Source organism: Copadichromis virginalis, linkage group LG19 (genome assembly GCF_057382275.1).
Source record: "Copadichromis virginalis isolate Kocher_CV1m ecotype Utaka linkage group LG19, C_Virginalis_male_GT1.1, whole genome shotgun sequence".
Classification (NCBI taxonomy): domain Eukaryota; kingdom Metazoa; phylum Chordata; class Actinopteri; order Cichliformes; family Cichlidae; genus Copadichromis; species Copadichromis virginalis.
This window is the reverse complement of record NC_140636.1, coordinates 24,409,444-24,431,844: the sequence shown is the minus strand read 5'-3', so window position 1 is coordinate 24,431,844 and position 22,401 is coordinate 24,409,444. Positions and strand designations below refer to the sequence as shown.

The following is a 22,401-nucleotide window of genomic DNA, read 5'->3' as shown; positions in this document are numbered from 1 at the left end:
TTGCATTAGTTAGTAAAAGATCTAATATGAAAAGAAATAAAATAAAAACAACAAAAAACATTTTGGAACCATAGATTTTTATTCCATTTTGGCCAGCTTATAGGTCCCCAGAAAACCTACAGTCATATTTTTCTTTTCATCACAAAATAAGAGAAAAACAATCAGGCAGCAAACCATTCGGTTATTAGGCAGTATTGCTGATAATAACTGACACGCACTGTTGCTAAAATCTCTGAAGCTGCACTGAATAAAAAAAGCTGAAATGAAAACATCTGCACCAAATGTTCTGTAACTTTTTGCAAAATACTTTCCAGTTAAAATAAACTTCTAAAAACAAGTGACAGATTTCCAGATATGATCACATTTTTTTCTTTATACAATAGCACCAAATCTACATGAATCTGACTCCCACTAACGGGTCATCTCTAGCAACTTATGAGTATGTTGTAGTTAATAGCTCTGCATGTTTATGCTCTCATTCTTTTTTCTGTAACATCAACAAAAAAAACCCCAAAAAAAAACCAACTCAAGGTGCAATGTTAAAGCAAAGGTGAAATACAAAATTATTCAAATTAGCAACATACACACATATTTTTCTAAGCACATAATAATGTTAGGTCACTAAATACACAGCGCAAGCAGCATTACATTTTCTTTTGCAGGTACGACATTAAGTTCTGTGTAGGTAGCATTATTGCACACAAGCTCTATCTAAAGCAGCACTGGTTTCCAAAATAGGCAAACTACTGTACTTCACATTCAAATGCAGAATTCAAGTAGCATCATAAACACCCAGTGGAAACAAAACAGAGCCAACCAAGTGAATTTGATTGAAAAGATCTTAATCGTTACTGTGTAGATTTATTCTGGGTGACATGAGATCTACATGACATCATTTTCTGCTAATTTTCTAGCAGGCATCCTTTCAGCCAAATGCCTTTGGCTAGATATGGCACCCATAGACTTACTGTACACGATTACTGACAACTGTATCCACAATAGTTGATTCTGAAATCAACAAGGAAATAGAGAATAATGTTTCTTCAATCGAAATGTGTTTCAATTTACAAGTGGAAAAATGAACACACCGTCAGGTGTTGAATGGGTTGAATGTACAGAGGCCAAAATAATACGATTAACTATGTTCATTGCAGCACTTCATGGAAGTAGCATGAAGAGAAAATATATAAACTATGGCAAACTGTACTCAACTTTTCATGTTGCAGCTACCAAATTTATATATCCCTCTATTGCATGTTCAGCAAATTGAACATAATGTTGAAGACATTCAACTGAAAAAAATTCCAAATGAGATTATAAATAAATGTAATTAAATACCTATAAGTGTGATATAATAAAACTGTATAATATATCTACTTATTTCTTAATACGGATTTAAAATAGTGCAGCCTTTATATAACACACGGTATGGCTTAGTGAACGTGTATATAAATTTTGAATGCCACTTCAGACTTATATATTTGCTGTGCTTATTTCTTTATAAACACGACAAGGTTATTAATTTGCAGTTCGATAGCGAGATAATGTGTTTGATACTACAGATGGCACTAAACCTCCAGACAGCTTTTAAAAGTCACTGCAACATAAGTTAGTTAGGTTTGTTTTCTTTAATCTAATATATACCATATCATAATAATTATAATACTTTGACTACATGACTACATTTAATATATGAACTAGAAATTATGGATTCACTTAAATCTCTTTCATCAACACCAACCTGGAGTGACTTTGCCCTAAACACACTGATTGTAAATTGCCTCCATGTGCAAGACTAGCTTGTACATATATTAATCTCTTCTAAGTAAAACAGGACATTTTCTCCATCGTAGCCCCACACGTTGGAAGGTAAGACCACTCAGCTCTGTTGAGTTAGTGCACAGCAACACCAAATGACCTTTTCACTTCAGCCTCTGAGTCACATTTGCCAAGGCAACAGCAAATGCTTGCACGGCTGAGAAAGGATACTGGAAATCCAAGATATAAGCATTTCCATCTATCCGCCCAAACTGCATCACCTAAAAAATTGTAGAAGAAGAAGATATTTCAGAAAGAAAGCAGTAACCAAAACATAAGCATCGTGAAGCTGCTTTTTTTAAAGCTAAAGCCCAAAGATGTACAAGATGATGTCACACGTGTTTGGTGTTTTTGCTTTAAGGGCTGAAGCAAAAATAGAAAAATAGAAACCCCTGTGAGATGAAAAGACAAATCATTTTTAAATTCACTAATGTTGCTTATCATTACCTGTCTACCATCCAGTTCGATCTGAAAATTCTTTGCTGACTCCTGGGTGACTCGACCTCCAAAGTCAAGCTGGTACACCTGGGTGGCCTCATTCCACAGTGGCTGTTTGTTGGCCATAACGTACACAAACCCTTGGCTGCCTAAACTACGGTCCTCCCTTTCATTTGCCTTGCGACACTTTATCTCCTCCAGCTCACTTGCCATACGCATGCTGCGCTTGTTCTTCCAGCTCTTCTTACTACTCTGGTTCTGGTTCATTAGCTCATCACCGCTAATGAAGAGCTCTGGCTCACTCTCTGAGCTATCCTGAAACTCATTCGTGGTCCTGTTCATTTTCTTTGTTTTATTAAGTTGTTCTCTCTGCCCCTTTGGCTTCTTTTTCTCTCTGCTACCAAGCCTCGGGCTCGCAATGAGAGTGTTGAAATCAGACAGCGCACGCCCTTCCTTTCTGGATTTGCCCTCAGACACAGTGGGCATGTTGGCCTCCTCTGCCCGGCTGTCAAGCCTTTTGCGGCTCTTCTTGTTGAAGCGCTCTGACTCTTGTGGGACAGGGCTTTCATTTAAGGATGATGGCTCTGGAAAGTTATTGGCAGATTCTGCGAGATCTTCTGTGGCACTTTTGGATGGTGGCAACTCGGTAGGTGGGGGAGGAGGGGGAAGAGGAGGTGGGGGAGGTGGTGCAGTAGGAGGAGGCGGGGACAGTATTGGCTTCTCCAAAATCTGGTGAGTTTTGGTTGGGAGTGGAGGCGCGGGAGGATCTTGCATGGGCGGTGGGCAGGGGTAAGGGTTCCAAGGGTGGAGGCTGACCGGGTGCAGTTGGAGTCCGGCACATGAGCTTGCTCCTGGGTACAGAGGAGGGAGAGGACAGCAGGCCAAGTTGGCCAGATTTGGGGGGTAGCCCGGTGGCAAGACCAAATTGGGGTCCTGCTGAGCAAAAGGGACAGGAGCGACCACTTCATTTGGAGAACACTGTTGCGGAGGGTTTTGCAAAGTCTGAAGTGGGGGTCCACTGTGACCCACCCCTGGAGGAAAGGGTGACAGGGATATCTGGTAACCTGATGGAAAAGTAAGAGTGCTTGTGCTCGGACTGGTTGGAGGTTTAGTTGTGAGGACAAAGGGAAGCCGAGTCACATCAAGGTGCTGAGCTTGACTGATAATAAGGGGAGGCGGTTTATGAGGTGGGGGAGCTAACATTGTTTGATCCGGGGTGAGCCAGAAATCTTCTGTGGCGGAGGTGTCCCACTGGTAAGGCGGAGGGCGTTTTACTGTCAAACTGACATCACCAAGAGTCAGCTGACGTACTGATTTTTCAAGGTGACACTGCTGATTTAAAGTCTCGTCCTCAGTAAATGCAGAGTTAACATACACTGTTCTGTCCCGACTGTTGTCAACGCCACCCAGTAGACTGTAAGATGACTGAGATGCCATTGGAGAGGCATTTTTGGAGTGCACTATAATGGTACTGTGATGCGCACCTTTCCCTGATGGGAAGTCCTGCCTCACCACCGTTCCACCTGCAATACCACTACTGGTAGTTCCACCTCCACTGACACTAACACTGGTGCTGCTGCTGTTACTACTGCACTGTGTGCATGTGTATAAGGCAGTGGGCACCCTCTGCTGGTAGGAAAGGGCTAATGCACTGTTCATTTTAGCTTTAGTCGGTAGTGTCCTTGAGCTGTCCATCATCTGTGGCACTTTGAGGCCCACATCCCTTCGTTCACGACGTAGAGTGGCATGAATGAGGCTGCTATCAATTCTCTGGGGAGGAGGAAGTGTAGCTGTTACCTGATTGGCTGGATCAGGGTAAGGAGGGGGGTCTCCACTTGGTATTGTGTATCGAGGGACAGAAAGACGACTTAATGTTGCTGAACTGTATGGAAGCTGAATTTTTTTATTCTCTGAGGAAGTGACTTTGAGGGTAGCTGAGCCCCCAATGCTGTGCACAGCGTATGCATTCTGGTTGCGAATGAGGCGCCTTCGTGGCCGACACACCTCCTCCACATTGCCACTGCTGTCAAAGGTCGTGATCCTTTCATACCCAAGAGGTGTTGGGTACTGTAAGGTGACAGGATGAAGCAAAAATTCATCCTTTTTCAGGCAGGGGTCCGGTGCCAGGATACTTGGGCTGTCACAGTTTGTGATGAGAGTTTGAGGAGGAGCAGCAGCTGAAGCTGCTGCTGCAGACACTACAGTCCCAGGGTACGGAGGAGGGGGATTTATTTTCCTCATCTGAATCTCTACAGACCCATCTGTATCGTTAAAGGAGGGAGGTAATGTACGTGGCAGACTTGGCTTCAGAGTGTGTCCATGGTCTCCCCTGTCGAGCCCTGGCTCAGTGGTGGGAGGTGGCATCTGGGGAAGAAGATGAATCTGTTGCAAGGAAATGGTTGGATAGCCAGATGGAGGAGGGGGCAATGACATTTGGATCTTCAGTTGCTGCTGCATTTGTTGATGCTGCCTCTGCATTTGTTGATGCTGCTGCTGGATCTGCTGATGCTGCTGCTGGAGCTGCTGCTGCTGCTGCCTCATCTCTTGGATCTGTTGTCGGATTTGCTGCTGCTGCTGTTGCATCTGCTGCTGCTGCTGCTGCATTTGCTCGTGCTGCATCTGCATCTGCTGCTGCTGCTGTTGGATCTGCTGTTGCTGAAGCTGTTGGTTCGTCACTTGCTGTTGCGCTTGTTGCATTTGTTGATGTTGCTGAACTTGGTGTTGCTGATGTTGCTGTTGTTGATGTAGCGTCTGCTGGTGGTGCAGCTGCTGTAGTTGCTGATGCTGCTGCAGCTGCTGTGACTGGGATGGGTGATGGTGTTGCTGTTGCTGCTGTTGCCCCTGCTGGTGGTGCAGCTGCTGTAGCTGCTGGTGTTGCTGCTGCTGCAGCTGCTGGTGTTGCTGCAGCTGCTGCTGTGATTGGGACGGGTGATGGTGTTGCTGTTGCTGCAGTTGCCCTTGCTGCTGTTGATGATGGTGCATTTTCTGCTGCTGCTGTGTCTGTATTTGTTGTGACTGTTTAGATGGCTGCTGGCGAGGCTGCTGTGAATGAGAACGCTGTGAATGAGGCTGTGGTGGGAGATGGTGAGGTGGAGGTGGGGGAGGTAAAGTGCCAGGGAGAAGAGGACCCATCTCCAACCCGTTGAAGATCATCTGACCAGGGCTGGTGTATCTAGTTGGCACGGGATATGGTGACGCAACAGCATCCTGACCATGATCAGTGACAGGGACAGAGGCTGCTGCTGCTGCAGCTGCTGCTGCAGCAGTGGCGGTCGGGTTGGTCAGAACATCAAGCTGAATATTCTGATTGGCCAAAAGAGACTGAACCAGACCAATACTCTGAGTTGGGGACATGGCTTGAGCTGGGCTGTGGATGGGAGCAATGGGAATGTTGACTGTACATGGAGGATTGTCTCCAGCCACTCCAGACGGCCCCATCACTATATAAGAAGACAGAGAAGAAGAGTATAAGCGACTTAGGATGATAATAAACTGATGGGCATGCAAACTAATTTATTTGCATCTTTTTGGATTTCCTTTTTACCTGGTAAGTCATCCTCATCCTCGCTGAACACATTGGGGTTGAACACCGGCAGACTCATAAAGTCATGAGAAATCTTTCGCACTTCTGGAAGGTAGATTGTCATCTGTCTCGGTTGCAAATGAAGCAAACTGGTCTTATAGATGACTGAAAAAGAAGAAAATAGAGTTGACTCGAGAAGGAAAAAGAAAGTAACTTTTGAGTAAAGTCATGTATATGTGCTGCTTTTGTTTTTTACCTGCGCCAAGATTCGTGGGGAGGAACGAAGCAAGTCCCACAATTTTGAATTTTGTCCCCCAAATATTAGATGTCACTTGTGCAAGGTAATTGTGCTGTGAGGCAGAAAATTGAAGATAAAGGGGGAAAAGTGAATAATAAGTGTGAAAGCTTTGCTCCTAAGCACATGTGAACCTACTTCCAGCACACTATTGACTGTTATAGTCCATGATAAATAATTAAACTGATGACAGTGCCCCTTCGCTAGTTTTCCCTCCTGATTTTCCCCTGCCCTGCTGCCTGATCATGGAGCAAATGCACACCTACATGTAAGAGATAATCAAGTAAAGAGTGTAATCTGGGTTTAAAAAACTTAAATAGAAGCTAAAGCAGTTAATTATCTGCAGCTTCACAGAGTTAACTACAGCAGAGCAGAGTCCTTAAAGGCTGCACACATCTGCTCACTTGGCACATCAGCAGAAACTTAAATTTGTGTACCTTACTTTAAATGTTGCTGAAGTAGAGACAAGATTAATGTGGACCTAACAATAAATCACAGTCTGTATTTTTCTTTACCTCTGACAGGTGAGCATATATTCTACAGTCAAATCATTTGTTACACAGTGGCCATCATCCGTTTGAGTGCTGAACTTCATCATAGCAGTTGGCTGCCTAAACTAAATGCTTTTCTTCTACCCATGGATGGATGTATTGATAGTTCAGGGGGCTGGAGGCTATCCAAGCTGCCACAGGGCGAGAGGGTACACCCTGGACAGGTCACCAATCTGTTTCAGGGCTAACACAGAGAGACACACAACCATTTGTGCTCACATTCACCAGAATCACCAATTAATCTAACCCCGCTAAATGCATGTCTTTGGACTTCAGAAGGAAGCCAGAGTACCTGGAAAGAGCCCAGAGCATGCAAACACAGAAAGGCCATGGCCAGATGATGGATTTGTGCTGTAAGGCAACAGGGATAACTGGCCTATGCTGCCCTAGATAAACAAATATTTTTCTTTTTTTTAAAGCTTAAATTCAAAGTCAGTATTTCCACTATGGCAGTAACTGTGAGTTTGCCAATCATTAAAGGATCTTAAAGAAATATGGCAGCCCAGTAACAAAGAAAACATATTGTAACATAAGTTTCTGTGAATTACACAGTGATGATAATGCAGGTACTACAGTATTACTAGCTAATGAGCATGAGCTGTAATACTTGGCAGTACATATACTTGGCAGGTCATTACCTCCGTAATTCCATCCATAGAAAACTCACGCCGTGTCAGGCTGGGTGACCGAACGGGAGGCTTCTTTGTTGGTAGGCGTGGTGATCGCTGACCTTCTTGATTGGCACGTGAAAGTTTGGGAGATTTTCTTGATTCCATGTTCAACCTTTGAAACAAAGACACATTTTTACACCTCATAAAATCACTTGGAATGATGAAAAAACATTGCTGGAGAAAATGTGCAGAAAAATAAAAAACATTTATATAACTTCAAACGTGTTTTGGTGACCTGTTTCCGCGAGATAACTTTGGTGACTTCTTCCCGACCCACTCATCGCTCAGCTCAATGTCACTGGAGTCAGAGCAGTTACAGCTGTCGGTGTATGAGATCATGGGATTGACGCAAACTTCCTCTGAAAGAAGCACAGCAAAGAAAAATAAGAAATAAAGTTGAGCTTGAACAAAATATCTACAATACACCAACTAACATGCCATTAGTGGGCAAGCTCTGCATGAATAACATTAAATGTAACACGAGTGCAGCCAGGTCACGATATACTCTATTCCTGTATCAGGCCCCAGACTATGTTGCATCAGAAAACAACACTCATCACTACACTCTGTACTTGTTCTTCCTCAAGGTGAATGACGAGCGCACAGCACAAATATGCACAAAAACAAGGTGCATACAGAATGACCCTGGGCAGGTCTATTTTCTGTTCCACCCCTAATGCATTTTGTGGTTACTTTGGTTCATGACCATTCCAAACTGTGCAGAGTTTTCACTGCAGCTAAAGACAAAATGAATAGTGACTTTTAAAAGATTTAGGTGAAGTGCTTTCTTTCAGGTCTAAACCCACCTGCCTTGCCATCAGTTTTTGGATCCATAATAACAAACTCGGGCCGAAGTTTACTGATGCGCCTTCCTTTGAGAATAGGCACCAGTCCTCCTAAATATTCTAGGTACAGCGTGTAGCAGGGTCCGCCTGCTTCAGGACTGTCCTCAGCTCGCTTCATGGTGCAGTGGAGCCTTTCGTTCCCTGCTGTGGGATAGCTGACAAAGTCGCGGATGTTGTTGGGGTCAGGAATTGGGGGCTAGAACAAAGAAAGGAAGGAGCTGTAAGACTGCTGGACACTCAAATGAAAACATGCCCCTGTCAGCAATTTTCCTTTACTCGCTGTGCAATAAAGTTGGTAAGAAACCTATCTCTGACAGTCACTGCACACTAATGAAACAGGGATCATTGCACCGCAACGGTGTATATGAAAAGCAGTGGTGAAAAGCATCACTAACACCTGACCATCTGCTGTACCAAAAAAGACCTGATGCAGGATTGCACATTAAACTTTAATACCTTGATGGTGGGGATAAAAGCAGTGGTGACATAAGAGCAGAGAAGCGAGGGCATGTTTAGTTTCCCGACATCTTTCTCCTCTCGCAGGGCGCTGGCAATGCCTTGCTGGCATAAAAGTTGGAGGCTGGCCACCCTGTGCTCCACACGGACCACATAGAGAGCTGGTCCACATGCGAGGAACAGACGGGAATCTCTGTGACCCCAACAAATGGTGGTGATGGGCCTCTGAAAAAGAACCACTGAGAATAAGAAACTTCCTGCAGGCGTCAATAGCAGAGCAGGTTCGCTAGTTTCTGTTTTATGCTACTTCCTATTGTTGACTTAGAGCTGGAACAAAGGTTAACACCCTTTAGGTTAGATTACAAAACAAACAATCTACACTCTTGTATCTGGCAAAGTGTCAATCCTAATCTTTGTTGTAGTTTGCTTTCAAGAATGTCTGAGAATGTTTAACAATTGAAAGACAATTTCTACTAATTGGTCCTCACTTGTGTGGATTTCATGAAATATGACACAAGGTTTATGTTTATTATTATAATTTTTTTAAGCAAGACATCTATCCCTTAATTTATGAAGGACTAACCTGCGCCGGTGTCTCCAAAGTGTAGATGTGTTCACCTTGGACATTATAAAACTTAACAAGGGCATTCCTCATGATGGATGCACAAGCTGAGTCAGAAGGGAGCCCATGTCTCTCCATGCCAGCCACAGCCAGGAGGTCTCCCTGGGAGCACCACTGGGCCTCGACGTCTTTGGTGTAAAGAAAAAAGGGTATTTACTTCACATGATTAACAGTATATATCACTAAAGTTGCAAATTAACATACTTATGTTCAGAGTTCATACCTTTAAGCCCTGAGCGAATTATACTAGGAGAGAGGTCATCATAGTTATTCATCAAACTGATATCTCCTGATAAGAAGGTGACAGTCAACAGAGGCTTAACTCGCCGCACTTGGAGGAAGAAAGAAAAGTACACATGTGAGTCTTCCTCAGGCAACACTTTTAACTAAGTTACATGAGCCGAAGGGCAAACCGGTTTAGTACCTAAAGGCAGAATATTGTCATCGGAGTCTGTGTCGCTCTCCGTGCTGTCCTCGACTAGGAAATCGGGGCAATTCCAAGACATGCTCACAATCCCATCAGACTCGTGTAACAGAACATGGGCAAGCATCCTTCCGTGACAGTCCATTACAATTACCTGACCATCTGCTGTTCCAAACAACACCTGAGGGGACATTGCACATTAAACTTTAATAGTTGATTAGATAAACAAACAAACCCATTTCACTCACTCACTTCAAGATTATGACATTATTCCACAACACCTTTACATTTTTGAATTATACGTAATTGTAATTATCTTTTATGTAGTACAAATTCAGCCAAACATAGGTACCTGCTGATCGTCAGGGGTCCAGATGCCACAGGTGATCTGGCTCTCCAGATTAATCTCAGAGGACCAGTGTCTTTGACCGCTGACCGAGCCGACTAACACAAACCCATCTCTGTATGCAATGAGGGCTTGAGTGCCATCATGGGACCAAGTGAAGTCACTCACCTAATTTAAAGATTTGTATCATTAGTGTAATTACACAAGAGGTCAGCGCCAAGAAGATAGAGCCTTTCTGTTGCATCAGTTGGAGTACAAGGGTGTTAAATACCATAAAGATGGAAAACAAAGCAATTTTAGCTCATATTTGCAAAAAAAATTCATGTCTACCTGGGCTCCTCTGTCATTCACTAACTCCACAGACCATCTTCCTTCATACTGAATCCACACAAATATGCCTCCTTCCATATCGCAAGTGGCCAGCTTCTGGAAGGGTTCATTCCAGCGCACCAAGACAACCTGCAAATACCCCAAACACCATCAGCTTTTTTTCACTAGCAGAGGAACATTCATCGATATAAAAGCTAATGTAGTTCAAAGAAAAATCAACTTACAGAGAGGAAAAAAATAATGTAAATGTGTCTAAATATTAATGGCACACAATATTGAAAATGCACTCTGTTCATATAGCATTTTAATTTATTTAAATGTAATAAAAATTAGCATTTCAGCGAGATGAATCATTTTACAAAGTATGCTAATGCATAGTCTCTGTAAATATAGTGTGCATTTAACCCAATTTAGTTCTGTAATATGCAGGATTGTTTTGTTTTAATTTATTTATTCAAACAGTAATTTCTTGATTTTACTCTGCTGTTGCAAAAGTTCCTTTACGAGTGGGCTGGATCAGTAATAAGATCATTGTTTTAGTTGTGTAAAATGAAAGAGCAGAGGTCAAATTCTTATTTATACATTCAACTCATTGCAAAAAAAGAGAAAATCCCACCTCGCTGTTGTGTCCTCGCAGGTTAAAATTGATTCTCTGAGGTGTACTTCTATCCCTCCTGCAGTGACTCGATGTAAACGTCACCCCAACGACTCCTCTCCCATTCCCTGTGGCGAGCCAACCCTCCTCATAGTACCGTCTCCGGCACACTGGCTTGTCCTTCTCACTCTTGGGGACCCGGCCTTTCCACGAGAGGCAGAGGATGTTGGAGTCGCTGCAGAGGATGGGACCATGTTCCACGGCAGCCAACATCCCTACTGATTGACCAGGCTGGCAAGCGAAACAAAGAAAGAGAGTTTCAAATAACACCATGCTTTCAATTGTAATAAAGCTAGATAATGAACGTTTTCAGTTTATGTCAGTGTGTGACTCTGCATTTACTTAAAACTGCCTTTTCAGTGAAGCTCAGGGCATTCTGGTATGAACACTGTCATGGTCAACAGGAAGCTCGGCTGTGGTTACTAATGTAAAATATGAAATAGTTTAGATTAAAAGCTTATTGACCTTTGAAACACAAGATGACAGAACAATCTCAATACAAGATCCAAGCTTTCCTGATGCTTCCAGTCATATCATACAATCTTAATGGGCAGTTGCTGTTTGCCCGGTACAAATTTCCTTCTTTTCTGAGCACTTCTGGACCTTGGCAGTTCATTCAAAGGCCTTTTTAGGGTGGAGTTTAATCAAAGCAGCTACAAAGATTGAACTTTCAACATCAGCTTTAAGGGTGATTTTGGAAAGAAGTCTTTAATGTAAAGAGAGAAAAAACGGATTTTCAATATATACAAAGATAAACAAGGGGCTAGTGCAGGGGTGGGCAATCTCAGTCCACGAGGGCCGGTGTCCCTGCAGGTTTTAGATCTCACCTGAATCACATGATTAGTTCGTTACCAGGCCTCTGGGGAACTTCAGGACATGTTGAGGGGCTAATTTAGCCATTTAAATCAGCTGTGTTGGTTCGAGGACACATCTAAAACCTGCAGGGACACCGGCCCTCGTGGACTGAGATTGCCCACCCCTGGGCTAGTGATATAATCACAAATATGGTGAGACTTTTCTGTATAAAAATAAAAACACAGCTTTGTGTATGTTCCTTTTACACAGAGATCATCAAGATGAGTCACCTATGTTATCAAGTTATGAGCAGAGAGTTGGTTCAGCTTTAAAATGTTGCCTCCCAGAGGCGTAAATTTGCACGTTAAGAGAAAACCCCTGAAAAAACACCCAATTAACGAATTCATGGATATCAGTGGGCATCATCTTCCTGAGCTTATGTGCAGGTACCAGACTGGCGAGTGAAACCAGGCACTTACATCATTTACAGGTTCTTTGATAAATTCCATCCTAATGATTTTCATTTGTGAACAGACTTTACGCAAGTACACAAGTGAATCACCAAATGTGCTCTGACACCAGTAAAATCACGATGTCTGCTGCTCATAGTGTTCTAGCTGTTATTCTATTATTCACTGTCCGTGGAGTGGCTCCAGGATTTGTCTCTAGATTACATCATCACGACAGTCTGTGTTTTATTTCTTCATATTCACAAACTGAAAATGAGAGGAGGACTAGACGAAACATGTGAATTGCAATTTAGGGCACAAATATGTAAACCACAGTGTATTTTTAAATCCTGTCTCCACAACGTAGGTTAGACACATTTCATTTTTGGGTGCATTCATTTTGCAACCTTCCTACTCATTTGGATTTACATGAAAATGTCTGAAAGAGCTCACTCACATAGATATCGTAAAGATTTCCCACATTAGCCCTGGAGGACCTTTAAAATGCTATTTTAACTCTTTTAGGTCCCCGTAGTAGCTTTTAAACAATGCTATTCTATAATACTAATTTCACTGAACACAATGTTTTACAAGTACGACAGAAACAAATCTAGTCTGGTTTGCTTTTAGTTTTTGGGTGTCTCTTCTGCAATTTAAAATCAAGATCTGTTTATGAACGGTTTAGATCCTACGTGGTATCGTCTAGCACACTACATAATAGGTAATAGCATTTTATAATATGGCTAATTAAAGTGAAAAATGACATTCAAGTTAGTCTATCAGCACATAAATATAAAAAATACCTCATAGTTCCTGGACATGTTGAGTCAAAATTCCTCCATTGAAGGTGTCCATATTTCCATTCAGATGGTGCACTGGAGGGTAGTGGCTGCTCTGCTCTTGATACTTACAATAAAATCTACGGGGAAGTAAAATGCATCATACAGCCAAATGGTGTCCAGCTCTACATTCACCCAAATCAAGCAGCTCTACGCTCCAGAGTTTGCCATTAAATGACTTGAGGCTTCTGTGCCAGTAGCCCATCCCATGTCTTCCTGATGTGGCTCCAGAGAGTTGTGCAATCCTGTTGCAGTGAAGATGAAAAAAAGAGGAAAAGAGGAATTTTGTTATTCAACAAGTAAGGTAATCAGAGAGAGAAAGAGAGAGAGAGAGGTGGTTTTTGCTTTAAATAGCATCCTTGTCATTCAGTGCATCAACCTTGAAATTCACAGTGTTTCTCAGTCTCTATGCAACAGCAACACTGCATTGGAGACCAAGGCACTCGCAGTCTCCATGGGTACTGATACTGTCTGTTCCTTTCCACCACAGCAGCAGCAGCAGCAGCCAGGCAAGCATAAGAACTAAAATGCCCAATATTTTACACGAAGCAGACCCAAAACATATCATAGTGTAGCTAACAATAATATAATTGCATCTTATGACTCAAACTCAGGTTTGAGACTTTAGCACCCGATTACAGTCGAAATAAATTACCCATCCTTTCCTTTATAAAGGTCTCCCACTACATGACACATTACATCAAATGATTTTCCCATTCAAAGGCGTCTCACCGCATGCAGTAGTCTGAATGATTAAGCGCTTACGAGACAAAAACAAACTGCGGTGGTTAATGAATGTATTCATTTATAAAAGCGACTGTGGGGAGAAAAATATATCCTATATGTTGTACGTACCTGACACCGCTGTAATCACGTACTAATCCAGATGTAGTCGGCGCACAGTGCGGTAGTGTTGCCAGGCACTTTTCCGCTGGCGCACTTTGGGGTTGTGGCTTTAACGCGGGTTGCCATGAGGCAGGTAGCACGTAAAATAGACCAATGTTTTCAAGTTAGTACAAAATAAAAGCGTCAACACCCATGATAATCGTCTTAACAAGCGCTGGAGGTGACTATGTGCAGTTCATTTAGGTATCTTATGATATGGAGGCTCGTCCACCGGCTGTTAGCATATAATAAACATTAGATTCAACACTGCACTTCAAAAGCGTGTATCCTTCATGATGGCAACCCCACAAGGCGCACCCGATCTTTGCGACGTAAGTTGAGGCGACATTCTTGACACAACACCTTGATTTTATGCGTGCGCTGGTAACCCACTGTCCCACCTTTCTGCCTCATGATCAGCATCACAAACAAGAGACACGAATTTCATTAAATTCACATGCGTGTGAATTCTATAACAACAGATTCAGACATTTAAAAATAATTATTTTTGTTCTTTATTGGCTCTCATGGACACACAATCAGGGGCAGAATCTGCTCTCAGACCCTTTAAAAACAAACAACAACAACAAAAAGAAAACAAACACAATTGGTAGTTTACAGGTTATGAGAGGTCATGTTACAATTAACCAGTTTAAAGAAAATCACCCACTGACTGTTTTTGATAATTAACTAATCAGTGAACCACTTCCAAGCTAAAGCGAAAACAGCTCCCCCAATCTTCCTCGGTGTGCAAATGTGCCTCTTGTGTCCGTTTATAGGTCATCACAAATGGATATGTAACATTTAGAGAAGACAAAATAGGATGGCCATTATTATTTTGTCATTTGCTGATATTTTATGAAAAAAAGTGAATTACAGGGAAAATAATGTGCAAATGTATCAATTATGGAAACTGCAACACTTATTCGTGTCTTTAAACAAAAGCTGAGCTAACACTTCATGTCTCTAACCCCTTCACACTGCGTCAAAGTGAATCGTGCACAGACAGCTGTCCCTTTAAAAACAACGTAAAGCCAGAAAGTCTATTGTTATCCACCGAACTGCTTCAGTTCTTGTTGTATTTATGTGGAGTTTTTCAGGTGCAAGTCTCTTCAAAGGCATGGATAACAGTGTCATATGCAGGAGGGGGCGTCTGCGAGGGTAGAAAACCTTTAAGCCCATTGTTGCCCAGCCAGAAGGAATGCCTCTTGTTTGACACAAGCGATGCTGAATCAGATGAGTTTGAAGGCACTGCATCCTCAGACACCTGGGTGTCATCTCCCATATCTAGGGCAGGCCTGCTCTTCTTGGGCAGTGGGCGAAACGTGGATGTCTCTGCACCTGGCTTACTCCCCAGGGGGCCAACTGGCTCGAGAGAGGGCTGTCTGTAGACGCTCAAAAAAGTGCTTCGGTACAGGCCCAGCTGGCTGCTCGTGGCATCGTTTGTTTGTGAAGCGCCAGATTTCTTTTTGGAGTGCCTGGTGATCCTGGCTGTAGCCCGGCGCCTGGATGCCCAGGTCAGCAGAACGTAGATCAAAGCACCCAGCAGCAGGCCCACAAGCACAGATAAACAGAAGGCTAGAATCATATCGCCTGGAAACAGAGAAATCATGCAAAGTCTCAGAAAAGGGACTGCAGAGGGATAAAAAAAATGGCTGGAAATATTTAGTTTAGAGGGAGATAGGATGGATTGTGTTGTTCTCATAATGGGTAAATTATATATCCAAATGGTAGTTTCAGGAGAGGAACAGCTAAGATCTTAGAGTTGTTTTGAAATATTCCTCCGGTGTATTGATTTATTGTTTCTGGAAAACGCTATACTGGGCTACAATGTTACATAAAACCTTACATCATACCTGGTGTGTGGGTTTTTTAGTCTGTGTAGTGTCAGTGTGATGAAGTGCAAACAGACCATTTCATTTATGTCAAATGTATAAAAGATTTACTCAACATTTCCATCGTCATTCTTGTCCAGAAACAATGGAAACTTTTAAAATCACGTACTAAAATTGGACAGCCGCATAGAAAGCAATTCATATGTTATGTAAGACATCAAGACAGCTATGGCAAACAAAGCCTATCACAGATAAAAACATGTTCTACTATAGAAGAAAATATAAGAAACTCAAAGGGGGTATTTTAAGTGCTGTATACTTGCTGTTCTGACTCTGTCTGCAGTAAAGAATTGCATCCAAGATACTTGAATAGTACTGAAGTAGCAGCAGGACTCTATTTTGGCCCCAGACCATTCAGTACTTGTTTGACTGATCCAAAAATAATGTGCATTTTAGTATTTTCTAGTGATCTAATTTTGGATTGCAGGTTTTTTACTGTGAGACTGTATGTGTTGAATCAAGTGAAGAACTATCACATCTATATTTTAAAATACAAAACTTTGTACTTTTACACAGTGTAGGCTACAGCTTTGGGAAAGAAATGCAGATACACTCACCCAGATTGAATGATTTGTCTATTTCCAAAGAGGGATCCGTTTTATTTTGTGCCATTATTCCACTATGAGCCCAGTTCTAGATTCCACACAGACGGAGAAACACTGAGCTTTTTCCAAGACAGACTTTTTGCTTTTTCCCCCCTACAGTGTTTGCTGTGGCGGAAACTTTGCTGTCATGCTTCCTTCCCTCTCTGTCTTTAAAATTAGCAAATGCATTGCTTATCTGTGTGGGACATAACACAGGGAAACAAGCTCATTTCCTTTTACATCATTTCCTTACGATCAATACTTTTTAACGAGCCATTATTGACACTTTTTTTTTACATTTAAAAAGCAGGCCATGTTTAAGAGATCTATTACTTATGTAACAATTTTATTCAGATCATTCAGTATCATATAGAAAGTTTTTCATGGATTTTCAGGCAAGTCAGAATAAATAGTCTTTCCTCATATGCCTGAGAAAGTTTTCAAGTGTCTTGACAAGGTTCTGGATAATGAAAACCTAACCATCCGCTTAAGAGTCTGCAGGGTATCAAGCTCTGAGTCTCTGTGGGGATTTCCTTCAATTGTTGCTGTGTTCCCACTTCATTCCTGCCCTAAGAGCTTTCAGGACAACAGCACAGCCTGAACCACAGCTCTCTGGAGCTCAGCACGTCTTTGTATTTTTGTGTTCCTCTGTTTTGTTTTCTAAGGTTTCGTTTCAAGCTTTCATTTAGTTAAAACGTGTTGTTTCTAGGTAAATGAGCTGATGCTCGTTTGTAAGACTGTCATGTCACAGAAAATTCCAGTAGGTGACGCCAGAGTAGTTGTAATGAGTTTTATTTCGAGCACTTGGTTTGCACATAGGGTTTGAAACATATTAAGGTATGATAGTGTACAGACTTGCTTTCCTTTAGGGGACAAACAACTTTGGCAAGCAATGGTTCGTGCAAGTCTCTAGAGAATAAAGATAAATTTAAATTTAGCACAAATGTGTGTTTGGTCGATTATTTCTTTGTAGTGACAATGATTCTTGGCTGTAGTGGGTGTCTGCTCTAAGCATGCCACGTTTAGGAAAACTTCAAGGTGGTGTTCCGCAAAATTTAGACATAAACACAAATTAATTTCTTTACTTTGATTGCTAAGTTTAAGTAATGAGCTCTGTGTGTGTTTGTATCATGAATTAAATGTAATACATGTAAACCAATACATGCTCATGCTTTAAGCTTGTAAATGTTAATAAGCAGCCCTTTTGTAGAGCAGAAGTGATTAAACAGTCTACTGAGGTCCCTCTAAAGGTTCACGCTGGAGGAGGATTTTTTTTTAACAATCTGGCAACCTGAAAATAGCTCTAGTAGCATATAAAGCAATGCACATTAAATATTAATAAAGTAATTAATTACAGATTACAGATGATCTTTAATAGCCTTGTTTATTGATGTGCATGCACTGTATTAAACCACCACAGTGTGTTTCTTTCATTTATGCCATTTACCATTTACCATATTTGCTAAACATTTTAAAATGTTATCACTTTGCCATCAAAAGTAATTTATATTTAAAGGGCTATATACCCGGGAATCATCTGTGTTCTGCAGAAAAACAAACCCATTGTTCCTATTAATTAACAAACAAACAAATAGATTAGAATAGAATAGGAATGACAGGAGCTTGACCACACTTTCCCGAACCCTCCTCCTGCAGCGTGTGGTGCAGCTTGTTGCCAGCAGTTTGCCGCTCAGCTTCTTGCGGTCGCGAACTTATTGGCGGCTGCAGCGCTTCACGCCACCATGTTTCATTTTCAGAGTTACCAATGGCAACGAGGCAACACACGCGCAGCACACAGGCACTTCCCCTGTGAAGTTACTGTGCTCTTCAGTGCTCAATGCGGTAAGATGAAATGTCAAGAAGCTGCTGCAGATTTCTTGATTGTTTTTGTTTCATTCATTTATCCTCCTGTTTAATTACCTGTATTTTGTGCGCTCGGGCGTTTTCGTGCTCGGTCTTGTGTGTGTTGCTTCTGTAATGTTAGTAACTTCCTCTCTTGTCGAACTCGCACATGCACATACATCAGATAGCTCTACAGCTCTGCTACTTTGATAGACACTAGTTAAGAGTAAAGTAACTTGCCTGTAGGATTAGTAACGCATGGGAGCTTTGGATCCAAAGCTTGGTGTCCAGCTAAATTCAGAATTTACTTGAGCTAATCTTAATTTACATTTCCTCAGTCGACAGTTTAACTTCCTTTTTTGTTTTAAAAAAAACTTTGCTTTAGATAAATGAAAGCATCAGCCAAGGAGAAACCGTTTTTAGCCGTTATATCTAAATCTGTATCTATGACTTCCTGCCAGTTTCTAAGTGCAGTCAAATTCAGTCAAATGTCTTCATAGTCTGTAGCTTACCTATCATGTAAGCAAATATTTGACTGTTAGACTGTGTCATCATCCCCCCCCCCCCCCCCCATTTGTAACACCTGTAGTCTTATAGGATCCTATATATGCATTTTCTTGAGAGTCAGAAAAGCACAAGTGTCACTAATACCATAAACCATGGCTCTCTTGTCCTTATACGTGTGCCCTCCTGGCTGTGATGCAATAATATGTTTAGTTATCTGTGAAAACATAGGAAACTAAATGCAATCAAGTATTATTTTGAATGAATTTGCCTGTCTCAAAGGATACTTGAATGATATTAAGGAGTAAATAGCACTTAGAGATGAGTTACTGTTGATCACAATCATTTACTGACTGATCTGTTGCAAATATCTATCTTATTAAGACCACTAAGAACTTAAAAGTAACTAACTAACAGGCTCTTGTGAAAGAAATCTTTGGAGACGTTTCATCTTTTAGGTTTTAAGTAGAACAATACAGCAAAATAATTCTGTTCAGTCTCAAGTGATATACCTTTCTGTCCAAGGCGGTGAATGGAAGAAGTGCCTCTATTGGACAGTAGACCTGCTTGTCCCTTCATGAAACCTGAGATTCAATTGGGCCTTCTCCTGCAGTGAAATTAGAAAGAAGCAGAGAGGAGGAGGGAGGAGCAGAGGGGATGTCCCACACGGGACAGTTGTGAAGGATCTTTTGCTCTCAGCATCAGTGACACCACCTTGTCATTACAGCTGCAAGGAGACAACATGGCTTCTCCGAGGCAGCCAGGTCGATCGTCTGTGGACATAGCTAATGTGATGCAGAGACTGCAGGGTAAGTGGCACTCTTTTGCTCAGCTGGTTTACGGACACAACATCCTCTGCTCCTGCACTGCTGCACTGTAATATTGTGCTGATTCAAAGTCTGGCTGCACGCCCATCTGAAGTTTGCCAACATTTGCAATCCAGGATGCTCACACATGCAGGCTTACATTTATACATGCTCACACACTTACAAAGTAGTATGTGAGCATGTGTGCTTACAGTTAGTAAACCTACTCTTAAAATAAATTTCTTGGCACTCTGCAAACTGTGTTGCCGGTTGATTTAAATAGTTTTAAAATGCCCAAAGTTTGCACTATAACATATGTGTTTCAGTACAAAGTTACACTACACTGCAGCTGACTTGTTCTCAAGCATTTGTAGGTTTTGAAAGCATAACAGAATCACACATTTGGCTAATTTGATATAGTGTGCACATGGTCCCTTTTGTCCAAGGCTTTTTTTCCAGGTAGTACGTAATCACATTTAGAGCATCAAGAAAAAATAATGTCGATTCCTGCAAATCTTGTGACCACACTACAAGAAGACATAGTGCGTTGTTTGGTGACCCAGACTGGGTAATTAAGAAGTTATTTGGAGGAACACAATTTGATTTATTTTGTGAATACGGTGAAATAAAGCACATGATTCATTTTCTTTTATCAGTTTGTCTTCACATCTTCAAGTTAGATTTCATGTGAGTATTAGTAGGTCAAACTCTTAGTAAAGAGGCACACATTTTGACATCATGTCATGTCAAGTAGCATCAAGTCTTGTCACCAGTGCAGAGAACGCTGTGCTTCTTAAGTGCTAGAATGCTATTTAGTCAGAAAAGTTCTTTCAGTGAACTGATTTTTGCTCTTTAGTTGTAGGTTATTTTGGTTGTTGTTTATTTTTTGAGATAAGATAATGATTGCAAGAAACATTTAATCTCCCTCGAGTCTTGATAGGAGATACTGAATCGTAACAACAGTGCCTACACAAGTGCACAGACAATGCACTGAACAAGACTAAAACCTGACACCCTTTCTGTCCTTGGTAAGAGAATAGGTCGATAACGCGAGTCTCTTTTTGTTGGCGTCCCCCTTTTGTTACAAGGGCATTAGGCCACAACCATCATTTCACAAGTCTGGTCAAGTCTGGCACAGGTTTAGTTGTATTTCAGATATACAGTATACTAGGAAATTTCACACCTTATGGCGTGTCGCCATAGATACTGTTATGAAAGGTTTGTCTGTGGTTGTGCCAGTGTTGCCCAGTTCCTGCTGCAGAGAAACCTCATTTCCTGTGCATTGCACAGCTATTTCACTTTGCTTAATGGTAAAGTATGTTAACTAAAAGAAGGTTATAAATGTGTGACAAAGAACACTTTTGTGTGGCTGTTTTGATATCTTCATATTGGCTGAGCTGTACCCTGATGAGGGACTACCAGCTCACCCAGAGTTAATTGAAGCATGCTTGGATTGTTTCTTGACATTGCAGTATTGCCGAGTGATAAATATATGCCAAATCTCTTAGGTCTTACAAAGAAAATGATAAAAATCCTGTTAAAGTTCACATGATCAGTGCACAGATGGCACGATCTGCACTGCAAAGTGCCAGCCGCTGTTGTGTTTCATGCCAGGAAGTGTATATTAGTCACATCTGGAAGACATTAGCGTGCCGGTGATTTTAGATGGCAATCGGCAAGGTGCTCTTGGTTTTTCCACTGGAAATCATATGCAGCTTCCTGTCAATTAAAGTATCCTACAGAGACAATTATTGCACACTCACTTTGAATGGAGCAACAGATGCATTATTGACAGCAAAGCCATTATGTAAAAAGGTAGATTAAGAACGTGTTGCTTCTATCATGGTTTCCCGCTGTTTGTCGCTTTCATTCAAAATCTTTATGATGGTTCACCTTGCAACCTTAAATGCCCTCGGGGTATAATTGATGCCTGTTAGTTGCCAGGTGGAGCATTCGTGACAGGCGTGTTTCTTTCATAATACGCTCACTGACTTCTTGTGGGTTTCACTCTAGTTGAGACCGTGTGTCAAACAGGATATGCGGAAACACAGCTGGTAAATTGTGTGCAGTGAATTGCGTGCGTAGGTTTCGGCCTTTCTGTGTAGTTTGCATGTACTGTGGGATTTCACAGGGTATTCTAGCTTCATCACAGTCTGAAGACATGCAGAAGAAGATGAAAATGGGTGGATGGATAAATGATCATTTAAAAAATGAAGAGCAAACACCGTTCAATCATGTTGTGGATATTGATGTTGCAAAGTTTGTTTACCAAGGAGCATTTTGCAACTTGGCATACATGTGTTTGTTGGCAACACATGTATGCCACAAACACAAATATCAAGAGTGGAAACAAAAACTTGTAACAAGCACGATCTGCATCACCATAATTATGTTGGTCCAGTATCGTCTTTGCAACTGACCAATCATGTTGTCTCAGCATTCTGTTAGCATTAGCCAATACGTTAGCTAATACTATTAAAACTGTCGCCAGCAAACCAACATGAGTAACTAATTTTGACTAACAGTAACACTAACTTGATAACATATTTGTTACATTCCAATAATCAATAAACAACATACTTGAAATGCCTGTTATTTGTTCCAGAAGAGAGTTTTACATTAAAAAAAAAAAGGAAAATATTTCTTTTTTACTCCAAATTTCAAAGCTATGACATCACAACAGGGTGACTGGTCAGTTGCGATGTTGATCCTGGACCAACATTATGATGATTATGCAGGAACAACACCAACACATGCCTTCAAATTATTTTTCAGTCAGATCAGCAGCCCAAAATGTAGAGATATCCAGATTAAAAGATATAATTAGA

At 41.5% G+C, this 22,401-nt stretch overlaps 2 protein-coding genes across 2 annotated transcripts; both read right to left on the bottom strand.

Moving 5' to 3' along the window:
- Positions 1 to 58: 58 nt before the first annotated feature.
- On the bottom strand, positions 59 to 14,010 carry tulp4b (TUB like protein 4b). Its single transcript, XM_085441367.1, has 16 exons — positions 13,913 to 14,010; positions 13,022 to 13,302; positions 10,936 to 11,205; positions 10,320 to 10,448; positions 9,996 to 10,157; positions 9,644 to 9,824; positions 9,443 to 9,550; positions 9,181 to 9,347; positions 8,598 to 8,822; positions 8,103 to 8,337; positions 7,532 to 7,655; positions 7,264 to 7,408; positions 6,036 to 6,129; positions 5,801 to 5,944; positions 2,266 to 5,696; positions 59 to 2,039 (listed from the first exon to the last, which is right to left on the bottom strand). Exons 2-16 carry the CDS (start codon positions 13,037 to 13,039, stop codon positions 1,923 to 1,925), a joined length of 5,550 nt encoding a protein of 1,849 aa, XP_085297493.1. The 5' UTR covers positions 13,040 to 13,302; positions 13,913 to 14,010; the 3' UTR covers positions 59 to 1,922.
- A 431-nt stretch (positions 14,011 to 14,441) lies between these two features.
- Positions 14,442 to 16,571, bottom strand: myct1b (myc target 1b). Its single transcript, XM_085441668.1, has 2 exons — positions 16,395 to 16,571; positions 14,442 to 15,535 (listed from the first exon to the last, which is right to left on the bottom strand). Exons 1-2 carry the CDS (start codon positions 16,447 to 16,449, stop codon positions 15,039 to 15,041), a joined length of 552 nt encoding a protein of 183 aa, XP_085297794.1. The 5' UTR covers positions 16,450 to 16,571; the 3' UTR covers positions 14,442 to 15,038.
- Positions 16,572 to 22,401: the final 5,830 nt, after the last annotated feature.

Bases quoted from the DNA above. Each gene is read 5' to 3' on its own strand.
- myct1b (XM_085441668.1), bottom strand. From the start codon at position 16,449: ATGGCACAAAATAAAACGGATCCCTCTTTGGAAATAGACAAATCATTC. The intron at 15,536-16,394 runs GTGAGTGTATCT...CTCTGTTTCCAG, and splicing joins AGACAAATCATTCAATCTGG to GCGATATGATTCTAGCCTTC.
- tulp4b (XM_085441367.1), bottom strand. The intron at 7,656-8,102 runs GTGGGTTTAGAC...TGCTTCTTTCAG, and splicing joins AAAAACTGATGGCAAGGCAG to AGGAAGTTTGCGTCAATCCC. The intron at 5,697-5,800 runs GTAAAAAGGAAA...CTTCTTATATAG, and splicing joins GGATGAGGATGACTTACCAG to TGATGGGGCCGTCTGGAGTG.